Here is a 14,273-nt window from a genome sequence, read left to right on the forward strand (position 1 = left end):
CAAAAAGGGATCGAGTGTACTCACTGATCGTGTTTAGTAAATAAACACAGTCTTGGATTGAAGGGAGCGTTTGATAGATTAGCCTGATCACGGTACGATAGTATAAGCGTTGAACAGTGCGTAAAACAAAGTGTCGGTAAGATGAGAGACGAATGATGATCCGGTCGGATGACCGTCCAGACGGATGGTCATCCGGACAGATGACCATTCGGTTGGTTGGTCATTCGACTGAAGGAAGTGTGTTTGTGAAATGTTTGAACTTTTAAAGTTTTCGTTGTAGTATAAATAAAGTCATTCGATCGGATGGTCATCCTAACGGATGACCGTTCCATCGGATGGCTGTTCGATTGAAACTGATATTCTTTGAAGTTTTGAAAATTATTTAAGTGTTTGAGATTACAAATCACCTGGTCGAATAGTCGTTCGATCGGACAGCTATTCGATTGAGCAGCTTGTTTGTTTGAAATTTTACAAAATCAGTTAAGTTGGAAAGCTTACGGTTTAACGGAGACGGTATGACGAGGTGTTAAACAATGGGAATCACATCAAGTCCAACTCATCCGATCGGACGGGAATCACCCCGTTAGACCAGCCTTAACTGTTCTTGACGGAGTTTCATGTTTAACCCATGAATCGGTCATCTTTTCGATAGTAATCCGTTCTCAGTCTGGTTCTCCACTAGAGAATGAAGAGCCCGAACGAGTTCAGTTTCTATCGGTTTTGAGTTAAAAGGTGAAAAAAATGTTGAAGGAAAGTTTGAAATAGTTTGAAAATGTTTAGATTAATGTAGAAATCAGTGTAAAACGTGTAGAAATCCATTAGATCCGGACCATTCTTAATGAGATGAGGTCACACTTCAATGTTCATAAGAACTCATGATGACGTCACCTTAGAACAACCCAAATCAGATGATTTCACAGTGAAAAGTTGTGATTTGATGGAGAAGATGATGAGAAAGTGTGTGCTGATTGTGAAAGTACAAGATTTAGGAAGAAAACTTACAAGAATCGCGAGAAATCGAGAGAAAGGAGGCTGAGAGTGCACGGGTCGGAGGGAGCTGTCACATCAATGAGCAGTGATGTGACAGGAGGGGTATTTATAGTGTGAGAGGAGAAAAAGGCGGTGCGAAGTGGACCGGTCAGACGGCCGTTCGATCAGATGGCATCGGATGGTCATCCGGTCGGATGTCCATTCGACCGAATGGTCGATCGGTTGGCCTTTGCAAGTTGGTTTTCCGACTTTTGTTTCGTGCGTTGAGCGTTGCGTTGCGTTTAGGTGGGTTGCGAGTAAGAGATGCGATGGTTTTAAACAATAATTACATAAATAATATAACTAACACATAACAACATACAAGTACGTAAAGTTGCTTTTAGCGTTTGTGATTGGATTGCGATGCGATAGAGTTGCGATTGCGTTTACGAATAACACCTCAAACAATTATAAACATGCACAAGTAAAGCACATAATAGCACACACACATAGAATAATACCAATAACTGCGGTTCGAGTTGCGATGCGATAGCGATGCGATAGCGATGAGATAACTTTAAGTAGATCAGCGTTTAGTTGCGTTTATCGCATTGTTACTTCATATATTACAAATCGTAAAATAGCTTTAACTACTATATCGATTATCGAGGTTCAAGAGTACAAGCAATAATTAAGTAAGAAATGACAGATCTGAACGTTGACATTCCTTGACTTTGACGTTGACTTTGAATGGTACTTTGACTTCATAAGTCGGGTTGTTACAGTTTTAAATCTTAGAAAAACCTCAAAATAGAAATTTCATTTTAGTTTTTAGTTTGCTTTTTTTTCTATTTGATTTTACTTTGGGTAGTCGAGTTTTGTTTTTACAGGTACATGTTTTACAAGCACTTTATTTCACCATGAATTGGGTAGATGATGACCCATGTGAATGTTGTGGGAGCCGAGAACATCTATTGCATGAATGCTCATTGTTCCATGATAAAGTTCAAGCATACAAGGATCGGGAAGACTCCCTCATCGGAAGGTACGGATATGGAAAGGCGGATTATGAGGATCTCAAAGGTCCATCCTCACATTATGCATACGTTAAACCATATCCACTACCAAATTGTCAAGAATACTACCACCCCGATACGGATTACCATTACGAGCAAGGGTGGGATTACAACAATTATGAACAAGATATGCCACATTACTCAAGTTACCGGGAGGAGTATGTCGATTACTACCATGAATACCACCAGTCCGCATACAAGGACCCCACAAGATTCGATGCATTCCAAGTTTGATGCTCTCATAAACATGGTGAAAGAATATCATGAGGATATCAAAGATATGAAGAAAGCAAATGAAGTGAGAGATAAAGCTCATGAAGTATTGGTGATGCAAGTGGGTCAAATAGCTGATGAAATAGCCCAAATTAAATGCGAGCGGGATGAGTTGGCTAATGGTGTTGTGGTTGATGGTGATGTGGTGGAAGAGGTTATAGATCTTTCGGAGCAAGAAACTGAATATTTGAACCGAATTGAAGACATAACACTGCAAGATGAGTCAGAGCGGAAAGAAGCCCAAGTTCATTTCTATCCTTTACCCATGTTTATTACTCCAACCAATAATGTTGGGGATGAGGGGCCGGTGATAAGGGTTCGTAAGGTGGCATTGCAAGACATTGGACAATTTGTTAAGAAACAACCCCAAAGTTGTGCAATATGTATGCTGAGTAAAAGAAAAAGAGAGTGGATTCGACATGCCAACTACCGAGCGTATGTTGGAAACTCGGTAGGCAAATGTTCACTTAGACCACCGTGAGAGGCAAAATCAGGTATGATTGTTATATATTTTGTATTATTAATCGTTTTATTTTTTATTTTATCCGTTTTCTTAGATAAATGAACGTTGTGGGTGTGTTCCCTATATAACTCTCATGAGACCTACTCATCCTTCCGAGCTATCGGGATGTTTAAAGGGCTTGTGTGCATATGCTAAATGCCGCCGTGATTCGTACGAAATTGAGTTATATTTAACTTTAACACTCTTAACTATATTTTTATATGACATATTATACCTACTAGGGGAAGGTTCATTTGAGAAGAAAATTTATGTGAGAAGAAAGAGAACCAAGGGTACAATTGTAAAAAATTAAATATTTTTTCACTTATCTCATTTATTATCATATTTGACTAATTAATTAGTCATAAAAACTATTATCATTCACACTAATGTTTTTTGACTACACACATCAAAAACTTACCCAACACCTTTCGAAATTTATCCTAAACAACCCGTAACTTATCATATATACATTGTAATTTATCCTACACTCTAAATTATTATTTTTTTTTTTTGAAAAAAATATATATATTTTGAAGATAAGTTACAAATTTTAATGTAGTTAGCTATTAAAGAGGAATGCTACTAATTAATGATCTTTGTAGGTTTACCATATTACTCTTATAGTAAAATTGAATACTTATATCAAATGAAGTAGAGTAAGCTGCCATTTTGGTCCCTGTGGTTTGGGCATTTTTGTCATTTTAGTCCAAATCTCAAACTTTTTACATCTGGGTCCTTGTGGTTTGCATTTTGTTGTCATTTAGTCCAAAATCCAAAAACCCTCTATTTTGACTGTTGAAACCTGATTATTTTGTCCTTTAGTGCAGGGGCATTTTGGTCACTCTGATTTTACTCTTCTAATAAATTAAAACAAAAATAATTATATATTATATAATATATATATATATAACCCTCGATCTCTCTCTCTCACTAAAACAACACAGATACACCATACTCTCTCTCTCTCTCAGTTCTCTCTCTCTCTCTCTCTACACCGTTCACCATCGGCATCACCATAGATCACCACCTTCCACCGCCATACACACACTATCTCTCTCTCTCTCAGTTCTCTCTCTCTCTCTCTACACAGATCTCTCCTCCATCCTTCTTTCTTTTCAGATCTGTAAATAGGGGGTGGTTGACGATGACTGATTATGATGATGATGACTGATGATGATGATGGACGGGGATTATGATGATGATGTAAGGGGGTGGTTGACGACGGCAGTGGATGTGGTTATGGTGTGGCTCGGGTTTGGGTTTGCTTTGAGTTTGGTGAAGGTGGTGACGGCGCCAACTCCGGTGATAGGGATTCATCGTCTAGTAAGTGATAACGTGAGTATTTGGGGATTTTGGGTGTTTTATGAAGTTCTAGTGAATATTTGGGGATTTTGAGTTTTTGTTTCTAGTGAATATTTGGGGATTTTGGGTGGTTACGATGGTGGATTTGAGGGTTTTTCATGGTGGGTTTTCGGATTTGAGGGGTTTTCACAATGGTTGTGGTGGCAGGTGGATGGTGGTGTTGGTGGTTGCAGGTGGGTGGTGGTGACGGTGGTTGTGGGGGTGGGAGTGGGTGATGGCAGGTGGCGGGATTGAGAGGTGGTGTAGAGAGATGGGGGCGGTGGTGGCAGATGGGGGCGGTGGTAGGAGATGGGGGCGATGGTGGCTGGTGTTTGCTGCTGCTGGTGTTCATCTTCATCATCGACAACTTCAGGGTTTTATTTGCGGAGCCGCTGTCACCGGAAAACGAGGAAGGAGGTGTGGGTGTGACTGTTGGATGGGACGACGGTGGTGGTGGTGGTGGTGGTGGTGGTGGTGCTATAGAGAGAGAGAAGAGAGAGAGGGAGGAGGCGGCGGCGGTGGTGGTGGTGCTATAGAGAGAGAGAAGAGAGAGAGAGATGTGATTATGTTGGGGATGATGATGATTTATTTGATCTGCTGATTGCACAAATGAAATTATATTTAAAAATGACCAAAATGCCCCTGCACTAAAGGACAAAATAATCAGTTTTCAACAGTAAAAAATCAGGGATTTTGAGTTTTGGACTAAAATGGCAACAAAATACAAACCACAGGGACCCAGATGTAAAAAGTTTGAGATTTGGACTAAAATGGCAAAAGTGCCCAAACCACAGGGACCAAAATGGCAGTTTTCTCAATGAAGTAAAATGAAGCATTCTTATTGGTTTAAATATCTTCTTTTTTCTTCTTACAAAAAGTTTTTTCTCATTTGAACTCTGCACATACCTACTAAACATGATATATATACTTTAATCACTAAAATATATTAAGTTCAGTTTTGTAACTTATAAATATACCTTAATTTCAAAAGTCACTACCTATTTATATAAATCAAAATTTGAACTTATAATATTAAAACAAAAGAAATATATATCTTTTAATATTTCATATGACAATAATCTATATATACACTTTTATATTTTCCCTAAAAAATTACGTTTTTTATATTTTAGCATGATTTCATCTATGGCCTTTCTATAGACCATTAAGCATCATAGATTCCATTATCTAAGTAGATCATAATTTTAGAGAAAATAATTTCATATATATTTTTTTATATTCGAAAAGAAATCCAATTTTGTATATAATTCTAAAGACAATATGATGAAGTGAACAATCTATAACAAAACACACAAAACACATGTGACATCTAGAAATATCAACATAACAAAAAGGTAACCAATGTAATGACAAATATTATACACTAATCTTAATTTTGTTCAAAACACAAATCTATATCTAAGCCCCAAGTTATATACTAGAAATAAAGAAACAACATGTATATAAAATATAAATCTTTATCATTTGGGTTGGCAGAGGTTTATAGAATTCTGGAAAAATTAAAGAAATGAATAAAAGATATGGATTTTAAATATGCCCACCTTGTTTTCACTTGATGATTTGAGAGCACTTGGGCAGAATTGTGGTGAAGGAAAAAGGGTTGTTTTGCTTAGAGAATTCTTGGTGATTTAGAGTTTTGAAGAAGAAGAAAAGATTACTAAAAATTTGTTAATAAGAAACAAGTAAATGGCTTTTATTTTAGCCTTAATTATCCCATTACTTGGGACATTAACACTTGTTCCCGGGTTTCATTAAATGAGAGAAAAGAAAAGATTTGGAAGGAAATAATTTTTAGTTGTGTTTCAGAATTTCATTAAAAGAGAGAAGAGAAGAGAAAATGGGAGGTTTTTTCCCTAAATTTAATTTTTCCAATTTGGAAAGAAACGGAGAGAAGAGAAAAGAAAATGAGAGAATCCTTTCTTTTCTCCCCTTAAGTTAACTCGGGAACACAACGTAAGGTTCTGTTTGTTTTTGCTTATATTGTCTGTAAAGAGCTTATGTCTGCGGGCGGGCAGACATAAGCCCTTGAAGACTGTTTGTTTAAAAAAAAAGATCTTAAAATGGCTTTTAATAGCTTAAAAAAAGCTATGCATGATAGCTTCACTAAACAGATCGGATCTTCACACACACCCTTCTTCTTCTTCCTCTTCTCCCCTGCCACCACCACCTCCGCCACCACCACCGCACCACCTCCGCCACCACCTCCACCACCACCATCGTCAAAACCCACCACCACCCAACCCATCTGTGAGAGAGAGAGAGATCGGTGAGAGAAAGAGAGACCGTAGAGAGAGAGAGACCTGTGAGAGAGAGAGATCTGTGAGAGAGAGAGACCGTAGAGAGAGAGACCTGTGAGAGAGAGAGATCTGTGAGAGAGAGAGAGAGAGAGAGAGAGACCTGTGAGAGAGAGAGAGAGAGACCTGTGTGATGGCGGAGGTGGTGCGGTGGTGGTGGTTGTAGAGAGAGAGTGTGTTCTGTGAGAGAGAGAGACCGTAGAGAGAGAGGCGGTGGTGTGATGGCGGTGGTGTGATGGCGGAGGTGGTGCGGTGGTGGTGGCAGAGGTGGTGCGGTGGTGGTGGTGGTTGTAGAGAGAGAAAGAGTTTGTAGAGAGAGAGAGCTTGTGTGTGTTGTGTGGTTGAAGTTGTTTTTGAAGAAAAAAAACAAACCCTCTTCTCCTTGCAGACTGCAGACATTTGGGCCACATCTTCTCTTGCAGATGCCTGCAGATGTGGTTCGCATACTACAGACATTTTACATATGAAAAGACAAACAGCACCTAAAACATGCCATAAATTGGAGACTTGAAAGGGTCAAAGACTGAATAATTGCACAAAGACCGTTTCTGTCCAAAATAAAATCTGCAGGTCACCTTCGTCTGGTAAGGAATGACCTTCGCTGGAAAATTGGACTTTCGCATGGGACCTTTGCTGCTATTCATGGACCTTCGCTGAGAGCTCGCCTTTGCTGGGGGTTAACCTCCGTCTAGGATTCACCTTCGCATAAAAGTCACCTTTGTTGAGGGTCACTTTCGCATAAGAGTCACCTTCGCTAAAGGTGCTGATGTGTTGTTTAAGTATTATTTTTAATATATTAGCCAATCTAATAAAAGAAAAGGGTAAATTATTTTTTGAGTCCATGTGTTTTAGTGGTTTTAACTAATTGAGTCCAAAAGCAAAAAGTTTAACAACCTGAGTCCCTATAAGCATTTTCATTAACCATTTGAGTCCTTTTGAGTCCAAATTTTAACCTTTTGAGTCCAATTTTTGGACTCAAATTGTTATAAAATGAACAAAATTGGACTCAAAATGTTATAAAATAAATGGCTAGGGACTCAGGGCGTTAAACTTTTTGATTTTGGACTCAAGTGGTTAAAACCACTAAAACACAGGGACTAAAAAGTAATTTACTCAAAAGAAAATTAAATATCGATCGAGATACAAAAGACATAAACCAAATTCAAGTGTTCATTTATTACAGTTCGAGTTCGGATTACAACGGGTCGGGTTCTAGGATCCATTTATGGCGGATGTTACATTTGAGGGAACCAAATGGATATTCCTTGATGGTGACGTTTGGCCTAAGGCCCATCAGCCCATCTCCTTCTCCAAACCCTTCGGCTATCAATACCAACCTTCAACCACATGTTTAAGGATTTCGATTTCTGGATCTCTAACTCTTAACACACACTTGTTTCCTTACTTTCTTGTAATAACATTACTCATTCTCATGCCAGATTGTGGTTACGAGAAGAACCCCCACCTCTCCTTATCGCAACAAGCTCACTATGTTTTGTTTTGCAGATCACTCCAAGTTTTGTAGATCGAAGAAGAGATTAAGAGGATACCCCCTTGTCGAGAATACCACTATAGCTCTATCCCACGTGGAATAAAACTGGTATTCTTCAGCATGAGATCTTATTACACATCTTTATTTTATTTGATTACTCATGCTTATTCCAAGGCATTGTTTTTAGGATTGAAATTCGTTATTCACTCTTTTGACACCCCTAATGAAGAGCCAAATGTGAATGCTCTAACAGTTGGTTGCTAATCAAATCTTATATCCCATCTTTCAAAATGAAACCATAGAATTACCTCTTAATCCCCTTCAAACAAACTTATCAAGCTATCATTATTTAAAAATATTGATTAAATTTTTATAATACTCATACAGTCATACCCATTTAAAAAGGGTGTTACAACAACTTATAAACATGTTACATAAATCGTAAATAGAAAGTCTATGGATTTGGTGATTTACTATTTTTAACAACTATTTAATTCTTTCTTTTTCGGCAATCTAACAAATTGTACGGTCTATCCATCCCAAAACCAATCTCTATGAAACCCATAATTTAACTATTTACAAATCTATATCTATTCTATACTATATAATAAAAAATCAATACGTGAATACGTGTGACAGATGTCATTCATTGGATGTATTTACTTTCTGATTTCTCGCCTCCGTCTCCTACTTATATTGTATTAATTAAATAAATAATAAATTAATATTAAACTTTAACTTTGAGTGTCGAATGCAATCCTTCTATTTTTCTAATAAAATATTATCCTCAAATTTAAATTGTTAATTTAAGATGCTTTTAAATAAAACAAATTACTAAAACCAAACTTTGGTTAATATACTTTTATTTTCATTATTAAAAAATTGTTATCTCAATTTTATTACAAAATTTATATATCAAATTTTAGTAGTTTTTTAAACATATAACTTTTTTTCTATTATTTGGTATATAAAATTAGATTTATTCAACTCATGTAATACACATGTTTTTTTAAACGTACCTTTTTATTATTTACTATACAAAACTATAAAAATCACATAAATATTTGTAGCTATTCTTTAAACTATGATAATTTGAGACATAGTTTTTAATGTAAAAACTCATACCTTGATGAATTTTTATTTTTGTAAGTGTACAATTATACTCTAGTGTGTTTATGCTAAAGTAAGCTAAGTCCATTTGTTAAAGTAAACCATTTGCCTTAACCTTTTAATTAACTGTTATTTTTATTTTTTTGATTGTTTATGATTTTAGTGCCAAAGTAAGTCGTGTGCATTTGCTATATTTGCTAAATGTGTATTTGTAAATATATTTTGATTTATAAAAAAAATCAAATATCCATTTATTTATTTATCAATTTTATATCACAAATTTTTAAATTACGGCGTATGTGTTTAATTTTTTACGCTTTTATATATAGAAGTGAGCCGACGAAACAAACCGAATTTGTAACGATCTTTTTGTCATAAAACGACTTCAGTTTTTGTGTTCTCTCCTTCTCTTGCTATAGCGTTTGTCGATACCGTCTCAAGCCAAATCGATACGGTTCAAATTTTTGTCAAACTCACGGGTTAAATTCTGCTAGTTACAAATAAATAAAAACATGAATTATATTAAAAAGAAAAACTAGATCATTGGAAATAATTATGTTGCATGCGTTATATATAATATTATATAAATAATATAATAATGAGGGCTAGAGATTCATGCAGAAATCCAAACCTCCGCTCAAAACTTCTCGGCGAGCCATGATCGTTCCATTTTTCACGCTAACTGACACTTCAATCTCTCTCTGAGATCCACAATATATTCATCACTTTCAGTCCACAACTCATGTGGACTATAACCAACCAATGCCTGCCACTTTAACCTAGCTAGTTCAATTCACTCCATTGATCGATACTGTGTTTGGATCTCACAGTGTCAGCCACTCAGTCAGTTAGGGTTTCAACTTTCAAACACAAAATGTCGGTGGTAAAAGATCAGAACGAACGAGAACGAGAGTGTGCAGTTGATGATGATGATGAGTGGGGAGATCTGATCACGACTCCGAATCGGTTGATTCCGAATGAGTATTTTGTTTTGAAGGCGGAGGAAATGGAGTGTGGAGCGGATGATGATGATGAGGAGGAGGAGAGGAGAAGAGCTAGGGTTTGTGAAGATGTTGAGGGTGATGTGAAGGTTAGGGTTTCATCGACACCTGTTACGGTTTGGTCTCAGATTCTTACTGCACCGTCTGAGATTAGTATCGAATCGTTGCTGGATTCTACTGTTATGATTCCTAATAGTCAGGTAAAATTGTTGTAATCTCATTAATCTGGAATTTAAGATACATATTTTGTTATTTTTTTAATATATCGAAATAGAAGGCAAACAGGTAACAAGTTGGGGTTTTGGATAGGTAAATTAAGTTTTTTACTAACTACATTTGTAGATCTTTGGGGTCATAACATTACTATGCATGACCCGTTTGGACTCGACTAAGTAGCTCCACTGCTACATATGGAACAGGAGTATGTTTTGGGGATTTGGTTGTGTTTTGACCGACCGATGAAGGCCTTACTTGTTGTGTGATTAATAGTGTTGTGGTAATTGTGGGGTTTTAAAGGGTTTTATCATGAATTTACGGATAAGAATTAGATAACCAATGGTAAGTTCCATTAAACTTCTATAGTCCATATGATGACAGTAGGATATCTGAATCATAAAGTGGTTCTGAGGATCGTAAAGTATGTTTCTGGTTCATTAATGATTAATGAGATGATACTTTGTTGGATTTTGAAGAAAATTGAGAAGGTTTACTGAGGATTTTACTATAAGTCAAGAAAATGGTAACACAGAACTGATAAAAGTAAACCATGAACCTCTATGACCATTGAACATGTCAAGAAAATCGGTAAGCATTAGGCTGGACGGTATGGCCCGTCCTCAGCCCCGGCGCCGGCGTCAAACCATCCCCCCCCCCCCCATCTTGATCCAGTCATCGTCGTCTCCATCAGAATTTCGACGTCCAGGACGGAGCAAAACATGTGGGCCCCCCTCTTTCTTCTCGGCGCCGCTCCGTCACCCCATCCCGCCACCCCCCTCTTCTTTCTTCCCTCCGTCACCATACCGTTCAGCCTTACATGTATGGTCAAATTTCAAGAAATTTGCATGTTTGTTGTTGGTTTGACTTGTAGTGAAATAACAATGCATCCCCTTTTTAATACCCATAAGATGATATATGGAAACCTTGGGCTTCTGGTCTCATACCAAGCCTGGGAAATGAATTTTATGGCCCATGATCCAATAACTGGATCATAATCTCATCCATTAGGTAAGAGATCACTTTGAGATTTGTGGTCCAATAAATCCAAATCATGATAAAGATTGACCCCTTTATGATTAAATATTCTGTAATTAATAAAATATAAGCTTTTAGAAAACAACCTGTAAATGGAAACCATTTTAGAACTACCTATAGACTTTTGTTATAAAATGTATTTTACTTGCAGCTATTTTTTATATTGAATATCTTATTTACCATCATGTGATTTTTATCTTTATAGGGATCTCCTACTGCTGGAACTCTTCCTTTCCCACCTGTGAATCATGATACTTTAGGCATGAATTCAGCATTTGATGACAGTAGCTGTGGCAGTAATTCTTTCACATACCAGCCACAGGGTGATTCTTTATATTGGCCATGCATTTCAGATCTACAAAATCAGGTCAATATTATTACATATCTAAAATTGTCTTTAATTTCAAATTAATATAAGATTGGTCCGTCCCCCATGCAGCCACCAGTGTCGTCTGGATTCCCAGGGGCGTTACCGGAACAAACTGTTGTCACAAAACGCTCTGCTGCCGATATGCATTCTTCTGAGGCGATTAAACCTCCGAAAACTACAACCCATAATGTTAATGGTACAACTGCAAAACCTGCTCACACTGATAACCAACTGTCACCCATCATACCAGCTAAAGAAACTAACATGAGAAATTCAGAAGATGGATACAATTGGAGAAAATATGGGCAAAAGCAAGTGAAAGGTAGCGAATACCCTCGAAGCTACTACAAATGTACGCATCCAAGTTGTCAAGTTAAGAAAAAAGTCGAACGTTCTCATGATGGTCATGTAACCGAAATTATATACAAAGGTGCTCATAATCACCAAAGTCAACGCAATGTTAGCGGGTCAACGGACACTAATATTGCAATCTATCAAGCACCAGAAGGCATGGATTTGTCATCTTCAACATCAATTGTCACTGATAATTCTGATTTAAAATCACACGCTCCAGAGTTTTCGTCTTTAAACGCTAATTATGATGTTGATGAAGAAGATGGGATCCACATTGGAACAGGAGATGAAGGTGATGAAGATAAATCAGACTTGAAAAGGAGGTGTTCTCTCTCAGACCCATGTAGATGCACTTTCTAAATATTTCTTATTAATACATGAAGTTCTAGCACATTTTTTATATTGAAATGAATTTATATTTCAGGAAAAAAGGGAACTTTTTACTGGATACTAGTTTGGTAACAAGAGCTATGCGTGAGCCAAGAGTTGTGATTCGAATTGAGAGTGAGATTGATATACTTGATGATGGTTATCGCTGGAGGAAATACGGGCAAAAGGTTGTAAAAGGGAATCCAAATCCAAGGTAATTCTTTTAAACTTTCAGGAATGATAGAAAATGTCGAATTCTCTGCTACGCATTTGTTTTATGTTGTTGATTAGGATCCAACATCCGGACCAGTGGCGGAACTAGCCCAAAAACTTAGGGGTATCCTAATTTTTTTTAGGTTCAGGGGTATCCTTTATATAATAGAAACGGAGTTGAGAGGTATTTTTTACACTACGAAAATGGAGTTACGGGGTATTTTTACACTACGGAGACGGGATTGAGGGGTAGCCCGTGCTACCCCTAGTTGAACTATAAGTGCGCCACTGATCCGGACTAAAATGGGTCAGAGTGAATTCGGGTTTAAGCATGTTGGGTTGAGTTGACTCGCGGGCATTTTTTTCTTACACTTTCTAGATTATTTAATAATAATTACATGTGAAATATGGTTTCAAAACAGTATCATCACAATAATAATAACTTCCTTTTGATAAATGCAGTAATAATTCCCTTGAGTTATAATAATAACTTTTTTTGACCCGTTAACCGCTTTTAGACCCATTTAACCCGTCCTTCATATGGTTAAAAAAATATCGGGCCCATTTGACTCATTCAAAACGAAATTGATTGTCCTAGATGAAAAGTTTGTTTTTGGGTCTGGTGAAAAATGGGCCAGTTGGCCTGAACCGCAGTCTCATTCTGTACTTTTTTTTATTCATCTATCGCGTTTACAAATATGATTACAGAAATTATATTATTTATAATTTTATATTAATAATCCACATTATTTAGAAAAAGCGGGTCAGGAGGTTTTAGGCCCATTTGGCATGTTTCCTTTTTAAGTTTTGTTTATAACAAATATAACACACTTGACCCGTTAAAGATAAAACATAACTGCAGGAGCTACTACAAATGCACGACTACTGGTTGCCCAGTGAGAAAACACGTGGAACGAGCTTCTGATGATTTAAAAGCAGTTCTTACAACATATGAAGGAAAACATAACCATGAACTACCAGCAGCCAGAAACAGCACCCATGCCCACCCAACCATGGACAATGGTTCAGCCGCCAACGCACCTAACCAACAATTAGCAAAACTCACTAACATCCCAAAACCCGAACCACTAGTTCAAGATCTTCATCTTCGTTATAACCAAAAACTCAACAACGACCATATTCCATCAAAATTCATTGGGAATTTTGACCCATTGTCTTTTAATCCTGTTCTACCCGATTTCCCAATTTCACTACCACCTTCTGCAACCATGGCTCAGAACGGCTTCGGTCAGTATTTTATAGGCGGACAAGTGAGGAACAGTTTCGTCAAACCAAAACTCGAGCAGGATAACAGTTTTTATGACAGTTTTGAGGCATCCATGAGGTATTGTCGCACACTTCCGAATTTTCAGTCATAGAATGGAAGTTTTTTTAGAAAACATTTATTATTTCATTTAAAGTAGGACGGAGTTCCAAATCTAGGTTAAGAGGTCCATTAGTTGTTATTCATTTGTTTTCACAGTTTTGTTATTTCATTTTGTAGCGAAGGAATTTTGCAGCCCTTCATACTTCATATGCATAAAATTTCATTGAGTTCTATTGAACTTAATCAAAAAAGCAGTTCTTTTTATAATCTCATTTGATGGGTTTAAGTACAATTTAGTTCAATAAAT

General features: G+C 37.0%; 1 protein-coding gene across 1 annotated transcript; it reads left to right on the forward strand.

The window, feature by feature from the left end:
- Positions 1 to 9,705: 9,705 nt before the first annotated feature.
- Positions 9,706 to 14,166, forward strand: LOC110903575 (probable WRKY transcription factor 4). Its single transcript, XM_022149420.2, has 5 exons — positions 9,706 to 10,282; positions 11,539 to 11,700; positions 11,773 to 12,380; positions 12,482 to 12,640; positions 13,502 to 14,166. Exons 1-5 carry the CDS (start codon positions 9,956 to 9,958, stop codon positions 14,016 to 14,018), a joined length of 1,773 nt encoding a protein of 590 aa, XP_022005112.1. The 5' UTR covers positions 9,706 to 9,955; the 3' UTR covers positions 14,019 to 14,166.
- The last annotated feature ends 107 nt before the right edge of the window (positions 14,167 to 14,273 follow it).

The sequence above is a fragment of the Helianthus annuus genome, chromosome 16 (genome assembly GCF_002127325.2).
Source record: "Helianthus annuus cultivar XRQ/B chromosome 16, HanXRQr2.0-SUNRISE, whole genome shotgun sequence".
NCBI lineage: Eukaryota > Viridiplantae > Streptophyta > Magnoliopsida > Asterales > Asteraceae > Helianthus > Helianthus annuus.

What these genes read in the sequence shown, in the direction of transcription:
- LOC110903575 (XM_022149420.2), top strand. Translation starts at nt 9,956, where the DNA reads ATGTCGGTGGTAAAAGATCAGAACGAACGAGAACGAGAGTGTGCAGTT. An exon ending in TTATGATTCCTAATAGTCAG is followed by an intron (nt 10,283 to 11,538) that starts GTAAAATTGTTG and finishes TTATCTTTATAG; the next exon opens with GGATCTCCTACTGCTGGAAC. An exon ending in TTTCAGATCTACAAAATCAG is followed by an intron (nt 11,701 to 11,772) that starts GTCAATATTATT and finishes TCCCCCATGCAG; the next exon opens with CCACCAGTGTCGTCTGGATT.